The sequence below is a fragment of the Pleurodeles waltl genome, chromosome 4_1 (genome assembly GCF_031143425.1).
Source record: "Pleurodeles waltl isolate 20211129_DDA chromosome 4_1, aPleWal1.hap1.20221129, whole genome shotgun sequence".
Lineage (NCBI taxonomy): Eukaryota > Metazoa > Chordata > Amphibia > Caudata > Salamandridae > Pleurodeles > Pleurodeles waltl.
This window is the reverse complement of record NC_090442.1, coordinates 774,540,736-774,559,514: the sequence shown is the minus strand read 5'-3', so window position 1 is coordinate 774,559,514 and position 18,779 is coordinate 774,540,736. Positions and strand designations below refer to the sequence as shown.

The following is an 18,779-nucleotide window of genomic DNA, read 5'->3' as shown; positions in this document are numbered from 1 at the left end:
CTGTTGATGTGGCACATGACATCAATGTGCCCCATGCATGGTTTGCATTTACATGCCCATGAACAGTCATTATTTGTAAATAGTTCTATTTCTGCACAAAATAAATAGTTTTTTTTGTTCCACTTAACAAATGGAGTTTTTGGTGAATAGGTGAGTATGGTTGGAGTTGACACGTACCTTCCAAAGTATTGTGTTGCGATGTGTTCCCGTCTCAGTCTGCCTTGATTAGCTATACTCCGATCCCCATGATGGCGATGTGGTTGCTCTTGCTCTTCATCATCTGGATCTGGGTTTGCAGGGGTGAGAGGTAGCCCACGTCGGGTGGTTATGTTGTGGAGGATGGCGCATGCGACCACAATTTTGAATGCTGTAATGGGGGTATACTGGAGGGCACCTCCACTGCGGTGGAGGCATCTGAATCTTGCTTTCAGGAGTCCAAAGGTGCGCTCGATAAGGTTCCTGGTCCTCTTATGTGCATTGTTGTATCGCCTCTCACATTCATTGCTGGGTGTTAAAAACGGAGTCATAATCCATGGCCTTAGAGCATATGCACTGTCACCTGTTGGGCACAAAAAGTACATTGTTAGAAAGTCCTGGTTGGTGTGCACAGTGACCTGTGTGTATGTCTGCAAGGTGTATGCAGCTCTACCTAGGAGGTATCCGTCTCCAAACTCCCCACGTTCCAGGCGTTGATGTATCCCACTATGCCTAAAAATGTAGGAGTCATGGGTACTGCCTGGAAACTTAGCTACAATGTCAGTGATGACATAATGGGCGTCACAAACAACCTGAATATTCAGTGAGTGGGTACACTTTCTGTTGCGGAAAAGATGTTCCAGGTTTGCAGGGGGGCATATTTGAATATGTGTCCCATCTACACATCCTATGACATGGGGAAAGTTGGCAATGCGGTAAAAGTCCAGCTTGGTGCTGTTTATTTCTGCCTCATTCCTTGGTAGGTATATGAAGTGAGACGTGTGTGACTAAGGCATCTAGGAAGGCCCTGAGGAACCTTGACACTGCACTTTAAGATACCCCACCTGCCACAGCAATGACCCCCTGATAGCACCCTGAGGCCAAGAGGTGAAGTGAGCATAGCACTTGCACATGCGTAGGGATGGCGCAGCCACGCAGAGTCTGGTGTTCTAGCTGTGGTTTAAGTAAATCAATTAATTCTAGTATGGCAGCGCTGCTAAGGCGATATTTATCATAGATCTCTTCCTCAGTTTGCTGAAAAAGAGTCTGCCTTGTTCTATAAATCTTCTCCTGTCTGTGGCCCCTCCTCCTCCTCTGCTGCGCGGCGTGGACTCTCCTCCTCACTGCTATCAGGTATATCTCCGCCATCTTGAGTAACCCAGATGCCTTCTGGGTCCCCTTTTATACTTTGGTTATGGTTACCACCTGCTCTGAGTAAGTGGTAAATTGCAAGTGCAAACTGGGCTTTTTGCGACTAGTCGCAATTTGCGTGTTGCAATTGCATATGGTTTGCGACTCGCAAATTGCGACTTGCTATTTGCGGGTCGCAAAATGGGGTCGCAAATTTTGCAAGTCGCAAACGGCTCACATTGCTTTTTGAAAGTCGGAAATGGGGTTTTTGCATCCCATTTCCGATTTTGCACAGTCGCAAATAGCGATTCGGGCCATTTGCGACTCGCAAAACTTTGCTATATCTGACCATCACCTCCTTATAGCTTATCAGCACACTCTTCATGATAATAGTAGAAGATTGCAATTGCAATTGTAACTATATTTATATAGCTCTTACTACCCCTGGCGAGGAGTCGAAGTGTTTTTTTGGGGAGTAGCACGCTACTCCGGAACTCAAAAGGATTAGTGATGAATTAGTAAGGGGAAATATGAGTACAGTATTAGTATTAGTATAGGAAGGTATGAGTTAATTTGAGTAGAGGACATGTGAGTTTGCTAGCTGACTTGAATAGAATAATGAAGGGATAGAGAAGGGAAGAATCCAGAAGTGTTAATCGGGAGGTCATAGTAGTAAGGTAATGTTTGGGATGAGAAAAGGAGAGGTGGAGGATGTGGAAAGATATTAGGGAGACCATAGTAGTTTAAAGGGGTTTGGGATAAGTCAAAGGAGAGATAAAAGAAGGAGAATTTAGTAGGGTTGTTTGGGAGTTCACAGTCATAAACTGAGGTTTGGGGTGAGCCAGGAGGGGTAGAGGAGGGAAAAGTCTGGGAATTATTATTTTGGAGATCATAGTAGTAGAATGGGTTTGGGATGAGTCAGACAGTCGAGATAGAGGATAGATAGTGGTATAGGGTGATAGTCAGACAGAGTAAAGCTTTCGAGTGAGTAATTGTTTTTCTCTTGTACAGTAGGAATAGAGTAGTAAATATGTAGATACATGATTACATAATCAAGGGAACAAACATGTAAGGAATATAATATATTGAAATTTAAAGTTATATTGTATAAACACAGGCTTTCAAAAGTTACACTATTTAAAGTTAATTTATTTGTGTACTTTTATAACAGTTTATTTTTATCTTTCCTCAATATTTCAATAGTGAAATGCTGTTAGATACATATGTAAGATAATATTTACCTATTGTGAGAGGTAAAAAAACAGAGACTCATACACATCTAATCAAGCAACTTATATAGAAACTATGGAATGACCTATGAACATGTCAACTGTAGAATAATATATATATATATATATATATATATATATATATATATATATATATATATATATATATATATACATAGAAACATACACATATCCATAATATATATACACATACATACACCTACATATTCAAATACACATATATATGTACAATTAATTGAAGTAAAATATACATTTGTTAACTGGCCTAAAGAGTATGTATATATTTTAAGATAAAATAGTTAGTATACTTATTTGTACAAAGAAATGCAGACATCTAGATATATACACATAATCAAATTATAACATGTTTATGTACAATCACAATCCCTTGATAGTTTTCCCTATGTGGTTGCTCATGATAGGCTGTTGTGCCTCCTGTATGATTGGCATTCCATCCAGGTTGCAAGGTGACATCAACAAACAAGCACCATCACCTACTGTCACAAATGAAAGTTAACAATATGGTTGATATTCTTATTGAGTTCTCCCTTGCTATGTTGATTTGTATAGTGCACTAATCACCCGCAAGAATATTCAGGCACTTGAGCAAGGGTGTAGGCAGGTGGCTCTCACCACATTATTTGAGGACCAGATCTTCAACGTTTTGGGGATATAAAGTAGTGAGGAGGAGACTGTGATGTGTTGTGTTCCATGTTTTGGGTCCTATGTAACAGAATAAATGACCTCCTGTTCTGCATCTGTGAAGGTGGGGGGGGTGTATGCGAGTGAGTGTGAGCGTAGATATCTTGATGGATTGTGAAAGTTTATGCAGCTGTAATGTAAGCAGGTCCTGTGTTGTGTAAGGCTTTGTAGGCATGGATGAGTAGTTGAGTTGACTTCATTTGTGGGTGGGAAGCTGGTAGAGCTCCTCGAGGTGAGGTGAGGTGAGGTGTGGGTGCCTTGAGAGGATGAGTATGAGTCTTTCTGCAGGGTTCTGGACAGTCTGAAATTTGTTGAGGAAAAATTTGAAGATTCCACCATACAGTGCATTTCCGTAGTCAAGTCGGCTTTTGAAGACTGCTAGCTTTACAGTTCGTCTGTTGTTCTGTGGGAACCACTTGAGGATTTCTCATAGCATTTATAGGATGTGGAAGCAAGCGGAGCTTACTGCATTGACCTTTGCTGTCATGTGGATCTTGTCTTCCAGGATGATCCCCAGATTTCTAGTGTGGTTGCTGGGTGTTGGAGTGGGTTTGAGTTCTATCAGCCACCAGATGGCGTCTCATGGGGAGTTCTTATTTCCAAAGATCAGTACTTCAGTCTTCTCGGCGTTCAGTTTCACACAGGTTGCTCTCAATCATTTTGCCACAAGGGTCATGCAGTTGGTGAAGTTGGTTCTGGTGGTGGGTGTGTTGTCCATCAGGGAGAGGATGAGTTGGGTGTTGTCTGCACAGGAGAAGATGGTGATGCCTTGGGATCTGATGATGTTGGTGAGTGGAGCCATGTATACAGTGAACAGGGTAGGGGTGAGGGGAAGAGCTCTGGGGGACACTGCATATTAGTGTCTTGGCTTTGGATGCAAAAGGTGACAGTCTGACTCTTTGGGCTCTTCCTGTGAGGAAGAAGCAGATCCAGTTAAGTCTTTGCATACTGTACTCATGGATTCTTCTGATGAGTGTATTATGGGAGACTATCTCGAGAAGTTGAGTAGCATGCAGACGGCTGTTTCTCCTCTGTACTGACATCATCAGTGGCTATGATGATTTCTGCTTCTGGGGGAATTGCTTGTGTTCATGATTGCCATCTCTAATGAGGGTTAACAATGTGGCTGATGTGCTGCTTAAGTTTTCCCTTTACTCTCCTTGTGGTGCTGCTTGTACTTGCTGCTTGTATATAAGTATTCTCCTTGCAATCCGTAGTGGAAGTTGGTGTTGTGGTTGATGTTCTCCTTGATTTCTCCCAGTTGTTTTTTGGTGTTGTGAAGGCATGCTTGACAGATGTAAAACTGGCCATCTCGAGTTTGTTTTTGGTGTCACTGCAAAATGTCTCTCTCTCTTTCTTTTTCACCTTTCTCCACAAAGACACACCCTGGATCAGAATCCATCATGACACACCACACCTTGAAGAAAGACAGATGATCTCCCTCCAGGCTGCCGTAGTCCTTGGAGACAACATGCCTTTCACTCCAGGCTCCAGAATCACAGAGATCATCTATCCCGAAGGATTGCACAGGAGACAGAATACAGAAAGGGAGGTTCACATGAACTTATTAGGATTTTGAGGACACTGCAGCATCCTCTGCGCCAGGTTAAGCTACAGATGTGTCATTATCACTGATTGTAAGAGCACCTCACTCATGGTCACTTATGAATAATTACAGAGGGGAAACAGTGTCCTAGGCTATGCAGAGAGTCTTCTGCAGCAGATGTGAACCATGCAGCTTGCATCAGTCGCTTACCCATTGTCTTGCAGATATTGTCTTCTAACAGAAGCACCAGGTAGGACAACTACCGCCCCACACCAGGTCTTAGTTCAGATGTGGCCGTGCCTGACTTTCAGAGATTTTTAACCTGCTTACTGGTTTCCTAATTCCCTACATTCCTAACTAGCTGAAAATCCTTTCAGAGAGTGGCTGGAAATCCTTTCAGAGAATTTAAAACTGCTTACTGCTTTCCTAATTTCCTACATTCTTAAAGTAGCTGAAAATCCTTTAAATGTCTGAGGAAAACAGGAAGTGGACTGTTCAGGAGTGGTACTGGACAAGCAATAGCTAAGACTGCTCTGAAGAGTTTTAAAAAGGGTGTGAGTCAGAACTTTGGTTTACAAATGGGCCACAAAGTGAACTGAAAGGAGGGGAGGGCAAGAAAAAGGGGAGTCGGATCCCAAAACATCAATTTCTCATTTTAATTAAGATAAGTAAAGTGAGATACGTAGGTATTCACATCATGTTCCTTTCACACTTATGTGTGACAGGAACATAATGTACTTTTTGAGGGAATCATTTACATAATTGCAACCCCAAGCATGCCCCTTTATCTATTGTTTGGAAACATACCTGCCTCAGGGGTCCTACAAGATCTGTATAAATACATCTCACACAGACACGTTATCAGGGGGATTCCTACAAGATGCTGTTGACGCCATCTATGCTGCCCGTCGCCTTGATGCAGATTCAGTCTTCGTGTCTCCACGGAGTCTGGCCTAGACCTCATTCCAAGGTAACACGGGTTGGGGGCGTTTCTCATGGACATGGTACTGGCAAATTAGGTTCATCACACCTAGCTCTTGTTAGGTTAGAGATTAGGTTCTCCATGCTAGGGTTTTAGGGATATTTTACATTTCATGTTTATTGAAAGATGGTGGGGGTCTTTGTAATCACGACTCTCATCTTTACAATTCTGCTTCTTGCAATATTCATTATCCTAATCATTGCAGCTCATGACTTTTACAGTAGATTGTAGTCTTTTTAATAAACTTGTTAAAAACTCTCCTGCACCTCCTTTATTGCCTGTGTGTGACTGAGACTTATTACTAACATGAGAAAAGGGTAATCTCTGTTCCACTACGACTCCCCTGAGATGTCTTATTCTAGAGTCCATGTCTAAAGGCTGCCAGAAATCACGTTTTACTGTTTGGGTTTTTGGTGAGGTACTGCTTGTGAGCCGGGAGGGTTGGCCCGACAGTTGTGACTTGTTGTAGGATTGGTCTAGTCACCTACAAACAAAAATGCTGTCATCCCTAAACTAGCAGTCTCGCCTAGGAGCGCGAGTCCAACTAAAACAGTGTGAATTTACATAGAAGCACATTTATTGTTTTGCTTTTAACCATGCTGACATTAGATGGATATCCATGAAATTTCTCACAAAACAATCAAGTACTGCACTTTTATTCGATCCTTGAGATGTTTATGTAAATTGGTCAAGCTGGAAGAGAGGCATAGTTTCAGGGATGAAGGTCCCGTAACATGTTTTCTTAATTTTACCTCTTGTTATATGACACCACATTTCGCGTGCACCCAGAGCTTCATTTCTTCCAAGTGCTTTTACATATTAGTTTTAAATGGAAAATATGTTTCTCTCTTACATATAACTAAAGTTCTCAAAGTTCACATTTGATGAACAGACATGAAATCTGAACTGACTTTTGCCAGATGTGCTTCTGTGGACTTCCTTGTGGATAAATGTTCCTAAGGTCTTTAGCGTGGGCACACCCTGAGGGAAGGCTAGGGTGATGCCACAGAATTGGAAAATTCACTGTTTCCTCCTTATGTCTACAAACAAACACATAGACAATGTAGATATTATTTTTAAGACTACGTAACAGTGACATGCCATCAATGTATCCCTACGCAATAACTTTAATACCTATCCCGAATCCCAGACTGGCAACAGTGAGTACTGAATATTGGGCCATACCCAGCAGTAGAAAACATATTTTTGATTCTCTTAACTTTTTCCCTGTACCACCATCATGGTAAAATCCTTAAAAAGTCAAAAAGTATCGATGTGAACCTGATCACTGAAAGTTGGTGCTGATTAGTGAAGGGGACAAAGTTGTAGGGTGGTCCCAAGTTATATTTTCCAATAAAATTCACAGAGGAAATTTCCACTAAGTAAGAATGCAAAAAGTGTTGCCAGAGCATCGATGCTAGATTTTCCTGATCATCCTATGGGCATCACTCCCCCCACTGGCTATTCTTTAGATCTTTTGTTTCCTAGCACTCCGTCACTGATCTTCACTCTTACCACCAATCCTCTTCCACAGATGAACAACTTTGCTGTATTCTTTCCAATACTCCTGACGTTTACTTCCTCTGATCTCCCTCCTTTGTCTTTGGCCCCGGTTTTCAGTCATGCACAGCAACTAAACTATCGACTGACAACCCTACTTTAATTGGCATCCCACAATCTAGTGACTGGTTATTCACAGCCATTGATGGAGTATTTACCTACAAAACTGCAAATTTGAAGAGCATTTGGTGCCATTAAGTCATCCTGTAAAATGAAAGAACAGCTGTGGTGGCAAGTGTGTGAAGCAGATCCAAAAGTGTCCTGCCTGGATATATTAGCTATATAAAAACATGCTCTCGTCTCAGATTGGAGTCTTTATTATTGAGAACAAGACTGCTCAGCACCAGATACATCAAAGCAACCTTCGATATTGCTCAGCAATAGAGTGAGCAGAGCATCATCACACAAGATATCTGCAAAGAGCGTTCTACGTTTTTCATTCGAAGACTGAAAATAGTTAAACATTTTCTTCTGTCAACCGTTTCCATTACAGAGTCTCAGTCTGCCATGTGTTTTCTTCTGGATAATGTTTCTCCTCTCCACTAACAGGAAGTCTCAAAATTATTAGCATCTACTAAGTCTGGTTACTCACGTCACCCTTGCCCCCAGCTAAACTTAAGAAAATATCTAATATGGCAGAGGATGAGTGCTTCAATCCAATCTCTCAGGTCACAGCTTATATCTCTGCTTGTTTTAAACAAGCCATGGGCATATCCCTGCCCTCCACAGAACCATGTGACTTTCATAATGATTGCTCTGTCTCACTCTTCCCAGACACACACACACAGACCATATTGTTAGAAATAAAACACCCAACTCTCTTTTTGATGAAGATACAGGTCCCATCAGCCCAGCCCAATCTTGCTTCCCACTGGTCCACAGCACAGAGACGGTCACAGGATGGTCTGAGCTTGGTCTTAATGGTGGGGGTGTCACTGCACTGGTCCTCTTGGGTCTCTTGGTGGCTTTTTCTCGAAGGCTGCACAGATGCTTAAGTACATGGGATTTGTCTCTAGAGCACTGAGGTGAGAGATGCTATTAGACCGAAAAGACTCCAGCTGCCTCTGTGCCCCCCTTTTGCTCAGAAGATGAAATTCACCCCTCTGGTATTCCACGGGGCTTATTTTTTAGGTCCACACTCTTCAGAGCCTGCATAACCCTGTTATCTACATTATTTTACTTTGGTTTCACTTTCTTTGCCTATGCAGATGGTGTCCAGTTGCAGTGTTGTCTGACCGAACAGGTATACACTTACTGAACTCGTCTTCTCTTCTGGAAGTCTCTGAATTTATGCCCTTCAAATCCTTACACCTTAACTCACAAAAACGCGATTTTTCACACTGCTTTAGCCTATGATCCTCAAATTAACAACATTGCCTTCCCTCGTTTCCTGCTCATGAAGATCCTTTGCAAAATTGTTTATACATGCATATTTTTTTTACCGCTAGAGAATTGCCCTCTTTCAGTCCAGGCAGTGATAGCCCTCTGGATGAGTCCACAGCAACACCCTCTTTCTAGGGCGGCCCAAATGTCCATTCAATCGCTGGCAGATTGTCTGAAAATTGCTGCACATTGTCTAATTGAGCCTAAGAAACGCAAGTCCGTTGGCTTCCTACAGAGAAGCAAATAAACTTTAAGGCTGTTTGTAAGTTCCATTGGAATTGATAGACCAAGGGACTGGCTTACCTTGGCAGTAAACTCAGACACGTTCCTCTCACATTTGCACTAAAATCCGTCTCTCTGGGCTTTCCTACACCTCTGAGGATACACTGCTTTCAGCTGGGAGGCTAACCTTTTTTCCACTATGGTACTACTCTTTTGACTTCTCTCCCTCAATATAATATGGATTACTCATCCTTCCATCTGTATCATATATAAACCACTTCTTGGCTGTGTCACCTCGAAATTCAAGACCTATATGGTAACTGTGTGCTTAAACCCAGATCCCAGTGGTTTAAATCGGAGGACCATTCTCACTAGTGTTGAGTGCAGACATACTGACCACAGGCTGTGGCTGAAAGCCATGTCCAATGTAAAATGCTTGATTTGAAGGCCACATGATGTCCCCAGAGTATTTAAGAGGCCAGCTAAGAAATACAGGGGTCATTACGTCATTGGCAGGCGGCGGCCGCCAATGCGGCCGCACTCCCGCAGCCCCCATTATGACATTCCCGCTGGGCCGGCGGGAATGAGGCCGCAACATAGGAGCCGGCTCCTAATGGAGCCGGCGGTGTTGCGGCCGTGCGACGCGTGCAGTTGCACCCGTCGCGCTTTTCACTGTCTGCTATGCAGACAGTGAAAAGCTGGCCGGGGCCCTGTTAGGGGGCCCCTGCACTGCCCATGCCAGGGGCCCCAGGACACCCCTTACCGCCAGCCTCTTCCCGGCGGTGCAAACCGCCAGAAACAGGCTGGCGGTAGGGGTGTCATAATCCCCAGGGCAGCGCTGCTTGCAGCGCTGCCCTGGTGGATTATCACCGCCGGGGCTAAAATGCCGGGAAACCAGCCTGTTGGTGGTGCTTCCGTCATTTTAGCTCTGGCGGTCTCTGACCGCCAGGGTCAAAATGACCCCCACAGTGTTTTGACAAATGCCAAATCCTGCGCTCAGCATCTGTTACGCAAGTCATGTCTAAATGGTACAGAACCTTGTACTGATAGGTTTGGTCCAAAAACTGCGGTCAAGGGACAAGAAAATGATGTTGAGAATAGTGGATTGGGTGGTGAGATAGGGGAGTGCATATCCAACCGCAGCAAGTGGATAATAGTGGCATTTAGGTTTGGAACATAACCAAGTGTCTTTGATGTTACTGATCTTTGAATCTAATCAAAATATATTTTTGTGCAAGGTGGCAAGCTTTGCTACTGCAGGCGTTACATTTCTTATTTACACATGTACAAGATGATAATGCTTATTTTCTATGTAGCACTTTCAAATCAGGCTAGCTACCAGTATTAAGTGCTCCCAACTTTTACATATCTGTGAACTGACTTGCAGCCCTCCACTCTAGCTGGCTACTATAGGATAACCCTCTGGTCTAAACTACCCTACTAGTAAGAGGGCAGGCAGCCACTCTACCGAAGTTCCAACTGTTGAGCATTCACTTGGAGGTCTACTGCTGAGAGGGCCACCAGGTGACATATTAGCGGTATATAAAACACCAGAGATGGAGCTTTGCAAAAGCTCTCACGTTCTGGTAGGTGGCATTGGCCCCATCTCTGTAGCAAATACTGTGAGGACATGAAGTCACTGGATCCCTGTCCCTCTACCCATGTGCCCTACCATCAACCACCTTTTTTCTGTGCCTTTCTATGCGGATCCATCTACTCTGTGACTCTTCAGTTTTTCCACAAAACATGTTTGCACAGTGCTTAGGGATGTCACCCCATAGAATTATTTAAGTTCTGCCACTCCTATCCTAAACTGAGGTTCATTTCCAATCCCCGCAAGGTCTGCATGTGCTGACTGGGGCCCGACACACAACTCTAACGCTTGTGAGAAATACACTTGCTCTGCATACCAATTATATCAAGGAGCAGAGGCCAAGCTTGTTATGCACACATGTGTGACAAGCACTAGCACCAATGTAGTTTGTGATCAAGATCAACTCAAAGGTGTGCTATTCTCCATCCTCAAAATCATTGAAAGAGAAGAGGAGGAGGGATGACTCCTCACCTCAACATCACTCCCCTTCATATGGGTGGTTATCTTAACGTTTTCCACTTTCAGCAGAGTTGTCTTCAAAGCCAGAAGATGTAATTTAATCCAAAGAACCTCTGCCACTGCCTCCCCGGTGCTGGCTCCGCACCTGTCCTGGCTCCTATGTGAGACCCTCCACTGGCTCTTCTGCTAGCATCAGCTTTGGAGCTGTTCCTGTTCTAATGATTATTCTGAGTTACCCAAATTTTCCATTGCAGGGCCCTGACCTGGCATAGTTCTTGCATGCCGTGATTAAGATCTTTGTGAAAATAGCAGTCTCCTTTGCTGTACCTGCAGCACCTAGGGTGCCATTCAGGACCCTGTTTGGGATACCGCTTGCAGGTTCGACCTCAGAGCCATTTGACCCCAGAGTCCTCCCTCAAGGCACACCATCAACACTGCTTGGAGCTGCACCAATGCCAAACCCCATGCCAGTGATTCTTCTGATGCCAGCACTGGAGGCATCCTAGTGCTAGCTCCTCCCTGGATAGAGCCCCCTAAAACCAAGACAATTCTTATGCGATCCATGAAAGATGCACAGTTATTTGCTCAGGAGGCCAGGTACAGTGAGGAATTCTAGCTTAGACTTATACTATGTCAAAATTACTGGTAGATGATTGATTACATATTTTGGTCCTATTTTATGGGCCATATTCATATGCCAGAAGTAATACCCCAGGAGCATGATAATAACAGCAATGAAATAGCTGCTACATCCTGCATCTTCGGATACGGCGGTCTACATGGTGCTACAAAATGCCAGTGGTCTTCCCGGAACAGAGCTGGAGTGTCCCTCAGGGCTGGCACCTACTGAGGTAGTCTTCTTTCATGCAGTCTTGCGGAAAGCAACAGGGGTTTTGAAGCTGCCTCTACCCACAGATGAGACTAGATCCAACATTTTGACAGAGGTACTATAGCCCAAATCAATAGCATAGGGACCACCACTTTCATTCAACAAAGCTTTACTCAGCCCCATCAAGACAATTTGGAATAAATCACCCACTAGTGCAGCCTAGCTCCAGGGGACACACCCTTCGCTGGCAAGCTTGGTAGCGCAGGCTTCCTTCTGTACCAAGCAGAATTGTAGTCTCTTCAAATTGTTCCCTCACACAGAGGCCAAGAAGTTGGAGTCAATGGGAGAAAAGGTGGTTTCTGCAAGAAGTTTAGCCCTGTACTCCATGAACACAATACAATTGCTGATAAGATACACGCATGCAATATGGGAAATGGCAGACATGATGGTACCAATTTTACCGGATCACCCGAAAGGACATTTTGCCAAAGTGATCAGAGATGACCAGGGTTCCTCCAAGCAAATCACCAAAGCAGGTCTTGATGCAGTAGACTAGGTGGACAAGGCATGGGCTGCTTTGAAGCCCTAAGAAGGTGTGCATAGCTGAGGTTCTCTGGCCTTTCCAAATTTCCAGAGATACACTGGCAAGTTTCATTGATATGCTATTTGATGCCTTTCACATGTTTGGTGACAAAGCCAGCCCATCCCTGGCAAGGTTCAAGGCAGGCAGGGCAACTGGCTGATCCTTCGAACTAGCTTACCTAGAATGAGACTTCCACAGACTATACCATAAGTTTCGTGGCTACTCAAGAGAGGTTATCCCTTTTGCCAGTGCCATCACTCCAAGCCCATTCAACAGCCAAACCAATTTCTCTGGAAGTGCAGAGACAACGGGAAAGGCAAATAGCCCAACAGCCCTCCTCCTCCTCCTCCTTGTACCATCTGGACAGCTGCTTTGGTCCTTCACCAAGGGAACACACTGGGTAAAGGGAGGATATCATCCTTTTTACAGGCTTGGAGGGACATACAACGGACCTGTGGGTCTTGCAGATTTTAGAAAGAGGGTATGCCCTTCCCTTCCAGCATACCCCTCCTCAAAACCCTCAGTCACTTCATTCAAAGGATCAACTTTGGATTCTGCAATATAGGGTGGTGGACTTGTTGCTAAAAGGAGCAGTGGATTGTTGTTCCCAAGCAGTCAATTGTGCACCAATGCTACTCCTAGTGTTTCCTGTTCTCAAGAAGGAGGATGATCTGTCTGTATCCAATCCTAGACATCAGGCTCGTAAACCTTCACCTCTACAAGGTAAAATTCAAAAAGTTCTACCTGGTCCAGGTACTTTTGGCACTGGAAGTGGAACACAGGATGGTGTCCCACAAATTGTGGGACATGAATTTTCACCTACTGGTCCTGCAGTCGCACAGGAGGTACGTGCAGTTCGCAGTAAGTTCCACCCATTACCAATTTGTGGTCCTCTCATTTGACACCCAGAATCTTCACAAATGTGATGGAGGTGGTTGTAGTACATCTGCAAAGATTTGAGATCTCGGTGTTCCTGTACCACGATGATTGGTCAAGTGGGAACTCTCTGCAGCTTGTGTCAGACCACCTGACGGTCACAGCATCCCTGCTATTTAATTTGGACTTTTCCATCAATCTGCCCAAGTTGCATCTAGAGCCCTCTCAGTGTCCTCTGTTTACAGGGAAGTACTGGGCCCACATGTGTATGGACGTTCCCTCCACCCCAGAGGATCTATGACATTTGAGATAGGATTCTGTTTTTTTAGAAGCTAGTGCATGTTCTAGTCCTGATGGTTGTTTGTCTGCTAGTTCTGCTAGCTTCTTCCTGCATTGTCCTAATTAAATATGCACACTACAACATCAGGGCTTTCCAGTAATGCCTCCCAATGCAGTGGCTCCAATGTGGGAGAGATTGGTCAGATGTTGACAGGATTCCCCCAACACTGCAGCAGACTTGCTGTGGTGGTCAGTAAGCTGATGCAAGGGATGCCCTTTGTCCCACCACTAGCAGCAGCCCGGGTACTTATTGACATCTTCACCTGATGGTGTGGTGTGCTTCTGCAGGGACTGAAAATCAGAGGCCTCTGTTTTCCAGAAGAGAAGGTTCAGCATATCAATTTGCCGAAGATGCAGGCAATATGCCTTGCCTTGACAGTTTTGCTACCTTCCATTTGCAACCAATCTGTCCAGCTCTTGACAGACAACATGATGTGGTATGCAAACAAGCAGGAAGGTGTGGGATCTTATCCCTCCTGGGAAGTTTGAGGGTCTGGCTGTTCACCAACCATTTGGATGGCTCTCTGAAATGCCAAAGGCAACAACCTGAGTCTGTGACATCTTGCCAACCATGAGAGGGATAGCCACCCAGGTGTCGCCCAAAACTGTTTTGTCCCTTGAGGTACTTTTCAGGTACATCCCTTCGCCAGTCATGAAAATGTTCACTGCACACATTTCTGTGCCCTCCAATTTCCACTGCAGGAAGCAATGGGGATGTCTTTTGGTTGATGAAGAATCTTTTGAGTTCACTAGTCTGCCCCCCATGTCTTTAACTCCTCCAGGGTTGAGGAAGTTGTGCCTAGACCAGGACCAAGTTAATCTGATCACCTTAGCATGGCCAAGGAATGTGTCACATGTAGACTTCCTGCAGCTCTGTGTGTGTCCTCTGATCCAGTTACCTCTTGGAGGGGACATCCTTTCTCATCCGGAGGGGCAGGTTCTCCACCCTGACCTCCAGACCTTACACCTTCACACCTGGAGAGTGAGAAGGGAGATTTGAGATTCTCTCACCTGCCACCATAGTTGGCTGACATTCACCTGTCAGGTGTGCAAATGTAAATATAGACTCCCTTGAAGCCACAGCTAACAGATGCATTTTGTTTCTCTATCCTAGCTGATTTATGAAGTGAGCTCTGTTAAAGGGTATATTGCAGCCCCTTCAGCATTAGTTTGTCTTCCTGACCAGAAATCTTTGTTGAATGCCCGGATTGTTTAAAGGTTTTTGAAGGAGCTTCGATACATGTTGCTTCCTTGACCATTTGTTATGCCCCAATTGGACCTCAATGTGGTTCTAATATTCTTTATGGGGTCACTGTTTAAACCTCTTCACAGTTGCCTCTCAAAACTTTGTTCTTGGCAGCAATCGCTTCAGCGCTGTCTGCTTGCTGCAAGAGGTGCATGTTTGTGCACCCTTGATCTGCTTAGACCTGGACAAATTGGACCCAAGGACAAAAGTAGCCTTCTTTCTGTAGGTGGCACGCCTTTCCATATGAGACAGACCATTTTTCCGCCTACCTTTTACCTCTGCCTCATCCAACCAAAGGGGGAGAGAAATTATATTCTCTGGACTTTCATGAGGCAGTCAGTTTTACATCAACCTGTCTAAAGAGTTCTTGTCCGACAACCAGTTCTTTTTGGGATATGTAGGCAGCAAGAATGACAAGGTGGTTTTATTATGGTGGAGTGTCCTCTGTGTTAAAATATGTTATGTTGGAGCGGGGCCAACCAACATGGCCGTCCGGTTGTGAATCCCGGAGGCTCTGCATAAATGCATAAAACCTCCCACAGACACACAAAAGCGGTGTCTTGAGGGGGGCCTCTCTCCAGCCATGCACTGGGGACGTAGTTTGAAGTCCCGGGGGTGAGCGGTGGTGGGGGAGCCCGGTGGACGATTTCGCTGACGCGGGCGACGCTGAACGGCGGAGGGCTGGAGTGCCAGAGCGCGGGCCGGAAGACCTGAGGCCTGTGCATCTGCAACCACCCTGAAGAGGAAGAAGGCCACCCTGGGTCGGGGACCGAGCGACCCCCATTGTGGACCGGTGGGGAGGCAGTGAGGCCCTCCATGAACACCCGACAGCCGCGCGGTACATATGAGGCACGGCGCGGTCCCAGCAGGGAGAGAGAACCGGGGACCACCAGAGGGAGAGTCGGCAATCGACCCCGCATAGAGGAATGGGGGTGCGGCGGCGGCCCCTGGATGCCCGGTGAAGGGGCTCGTCTGTCGCTTCTGCCTGGCCCCAACATGGCGCCCACGGTCAGAACATGTGGAGCTTTCCTGTGGAGGAGCATGGCGAAGAGTAACATGACATACACTCCTCTCTCCGTGATAGGGAATTGGATGGCGATTTCGGCGCTGGGAGGCACACCCCGGTAACGAGCAACTGGGGCCAGCAAAGGAAGTGGTGAACAAAGTGGCAGTAGGAGCACAAGTGAGAGAGGTCCTTGGGGTTCGCCTATGGCTCGACGGAGGCTACAAACCAACAGGGTCTCCAGTTACTTTGCACCTGTCAGAACGAGAGTGCCCTCATCGCCGAGGACAGGGGACATGGCATTAACTAAGGAGGACCTTCTGTCGTCCCTTCACACCTTTAAGGCGGAATTGCGAGAAGAATTCACGACTGACTTTAAGAACGTCCTTGATGCATTCCAATCAGACATTAACAGTCGCAGGGCCTCTCTTCAGGCGGACGTGGACTCAGTGGGGACCCGTACGTTAGATCTATAAACACAGGTCCATGAGATGAAACAACAAGTAAATCCAATGGAGAAAGAGGTCACACAGCTCAAGTCGCAACTCCAGCTCTCCATACTCAAATGCGAAGACTTGGAAAACCGCTCCCGCAGAGACAATATCAGAGTGAGGGGGGTGGAGGAAGGCAGTGAGGGAGCAGATCTGGAGGCTTTTGTGGTTGGTCTCTTCTCCACCCTCTTGGGCGATGAACATCCAGCAGTACAGGTGGAAAGGGTGCATAGGGTGGGGAGCCGCTCCGTCAATGAGAGTAAGAAGCATAGAGACATCCTAGTGAAACTGAGCTCATTCAAGGTCAAGGAGCGCATCCTCCAAAGGGCGAGGTGACAGGACTTCGTATCTTTTCAAGGGGCACAGTGCACCCTATTCCAGGCCATCGCTCCGGCCACACTGCTCCGCCGGCAACAGTTCCGTCCAGTACCAGATGTGCTGAGATCGATAAATGTTAGGTACAGATGGACATTCCCCTTCGGCATAGCTTTTGAACTCAACAACAAGTCATACCACTTCATGGATTTTGGGGTAGCGGCGGCCGCACTGGGGCTGCAGGAGAAGAGTGCAGACGTCGGACATGCCACACCAGGAGAGTCGTTACCCCGGGAGGACCCTTCGACATCCACTGCTATGGATCAATGGAGGCAGCCGAGGAGGGGGAGGAAGACCTCCAAGACGTAAACCTCTGCTCATGGCACATGTCAGAAGCATGATCAGCTAGGGGCAGAGTAGTGGATCTTGGATGGAGGCTGCATGAGAGCTCTCAATGGCCCTGGGGGGGGGGAACCCCCTTTGGGAGGGAGCCCAGAGACTTAGGATTGGTCACAGAGGTGCTCGCGGACTTTCGGTGTGTTCCCTACCACCCCACCAGCAAGTGATAAAGGAGGTCCCCACATTTGACACTGTCAGAGCCTTCAAAAGTGGTCTTGTGGGGGGTGGACGCAGATGAATACCCCTTCCCGACCATGATGACCACAAGGAGGTTTGAGTACCAGCGACCTGTAGTTTATGAGTTTTTACCTGTTCTGTTATTTTCTATGTTTGGTTACTGTTTGTTGTCCCTACTTAGCGTGGACGAACAGTCTGTGGGGGCCGGGAGACGTTGGGGACCTGGGACGGAGGTGGAGAGGAGAGGAACCCGAGTGACAACACAGGACAGATGTCCCCACAGGCAAGGTGCTCTTGGTCACATTGACAGGATGCTCAATTTTCTAACATGGAAAGTTAAGGGGCTCAATTCACCCAATAAACAATCACAGCTGTGAAAGTTCTTTGACGACCACCAACCAATATGATATCATGGCACTGCAGGAAACACATCCCAGGAAGGGAGAGGGACAAAGATTACACCACAAACAATACCTGCGGATACATACTGCTTCAACTACAACAAAGCACTGCGGGGTCACCCTGATGTTCCATAGGTCCATACACTTCCAGATCTCGGGGTCGAAAAAAAGGAAAAGGAGGGTAGATTTCTAATGGTCAAGGGCTGCCTGGGGGGGAGGACTTGTACAGTGGCCACACTATATGCGCCCAATAGTGGCAAAACGCAGTTTCTATTGAGCTTCCTTGACATGTTGGGGTGGGGTTTGCAGAGGAAGAGATAGTGTTGCTGGAAAACTTCAACTTGATTTGGGATGTCGCTCAAGACACAACACACCCCTAGAGACCGCTTACAAGTGTCTTTGCAAAATCAGTTAAGAAGGCCCTTAACAGACTGGGGCTCTTTGAATCTTGGCGCACGTTTTACCCCACGGTGAAGGATTATACCTTCTTCTCCCATCTCATAGATTTTACTCCAGGATAGACTATATATTTTTAAGTCAGCCCCTTCGGCAGACTCTCCGATTGGCAACTATCCACTCGATTATTATATCTGATCATTCCCCGGTAGAGGTGGGTTTGGAATGGACCCTCCTGTGTTCGAGGGGCAGGCGGTGGTACTTTCCAAACATCTTAACCCGTGACCCAACGACCTGAGACGAGTTGCGGAGAGCTATCAGATAACTTTTCCAGAATAATAAAGCAGGGGAGACTTCATCCCCACTACCTGGGACGTGTTTAAAGCTGTCCTCAGGGGCACATGCATTTCATTAGCATCTTCACTTTACTGGTTGAAAGCCGAAGAAAGACAGGGTCTGGAAAGTGCACTGAAGGTAGCTGAACAGGCCCATAAGCTTTCCCCTACCTGGCAGACCCAGAAGAAAGTAACTTCCATTAAAGTCAAATTGCAATCTATATATACGAACAGAGCAGAAGTCACATTGTTAAGACTCCAGAAATCGCATTATGAAAGAGGGAACAAAATAGGCACACTCCTTGCAAGGCAATTACGTGCTAAGCAAACTAAGGACTACATAGCGCAAGTGCGTGAAGAGGAGA

The 18,779-nt window shown here is 46.0% G+C and overlaps 1 protein-coding gene across 3 annotated transcripts in view; it reads left to right on the top strand.

Moving 5' to 3' along the window:
• The window catches only part of TYMP (thymidine phosphorylase), a 159,142-nt gene extending 153,078 nt beyond the window's left edge, over window positions 1–6,064 (top strand). For all 3 annotated transcript variants that reach the window (XM_069229455.1, XM_069229456.1, XM_069229457.1), the window contains exon 12: window positions 4,658–6,064. In XM_069229455.1, coding sequence (XP_069085556.1) covers window positions 4,658–4,857 — 200 coding nt within the window. In that variant the 3' untranslated portion in view covers window positions 4,858–6,064. The remainder of the gene's footprint in view (window positions 1–4,657) is intronic.
• Window positions 6,065–18,779: the final 12,715 nt, after the last annotated feature.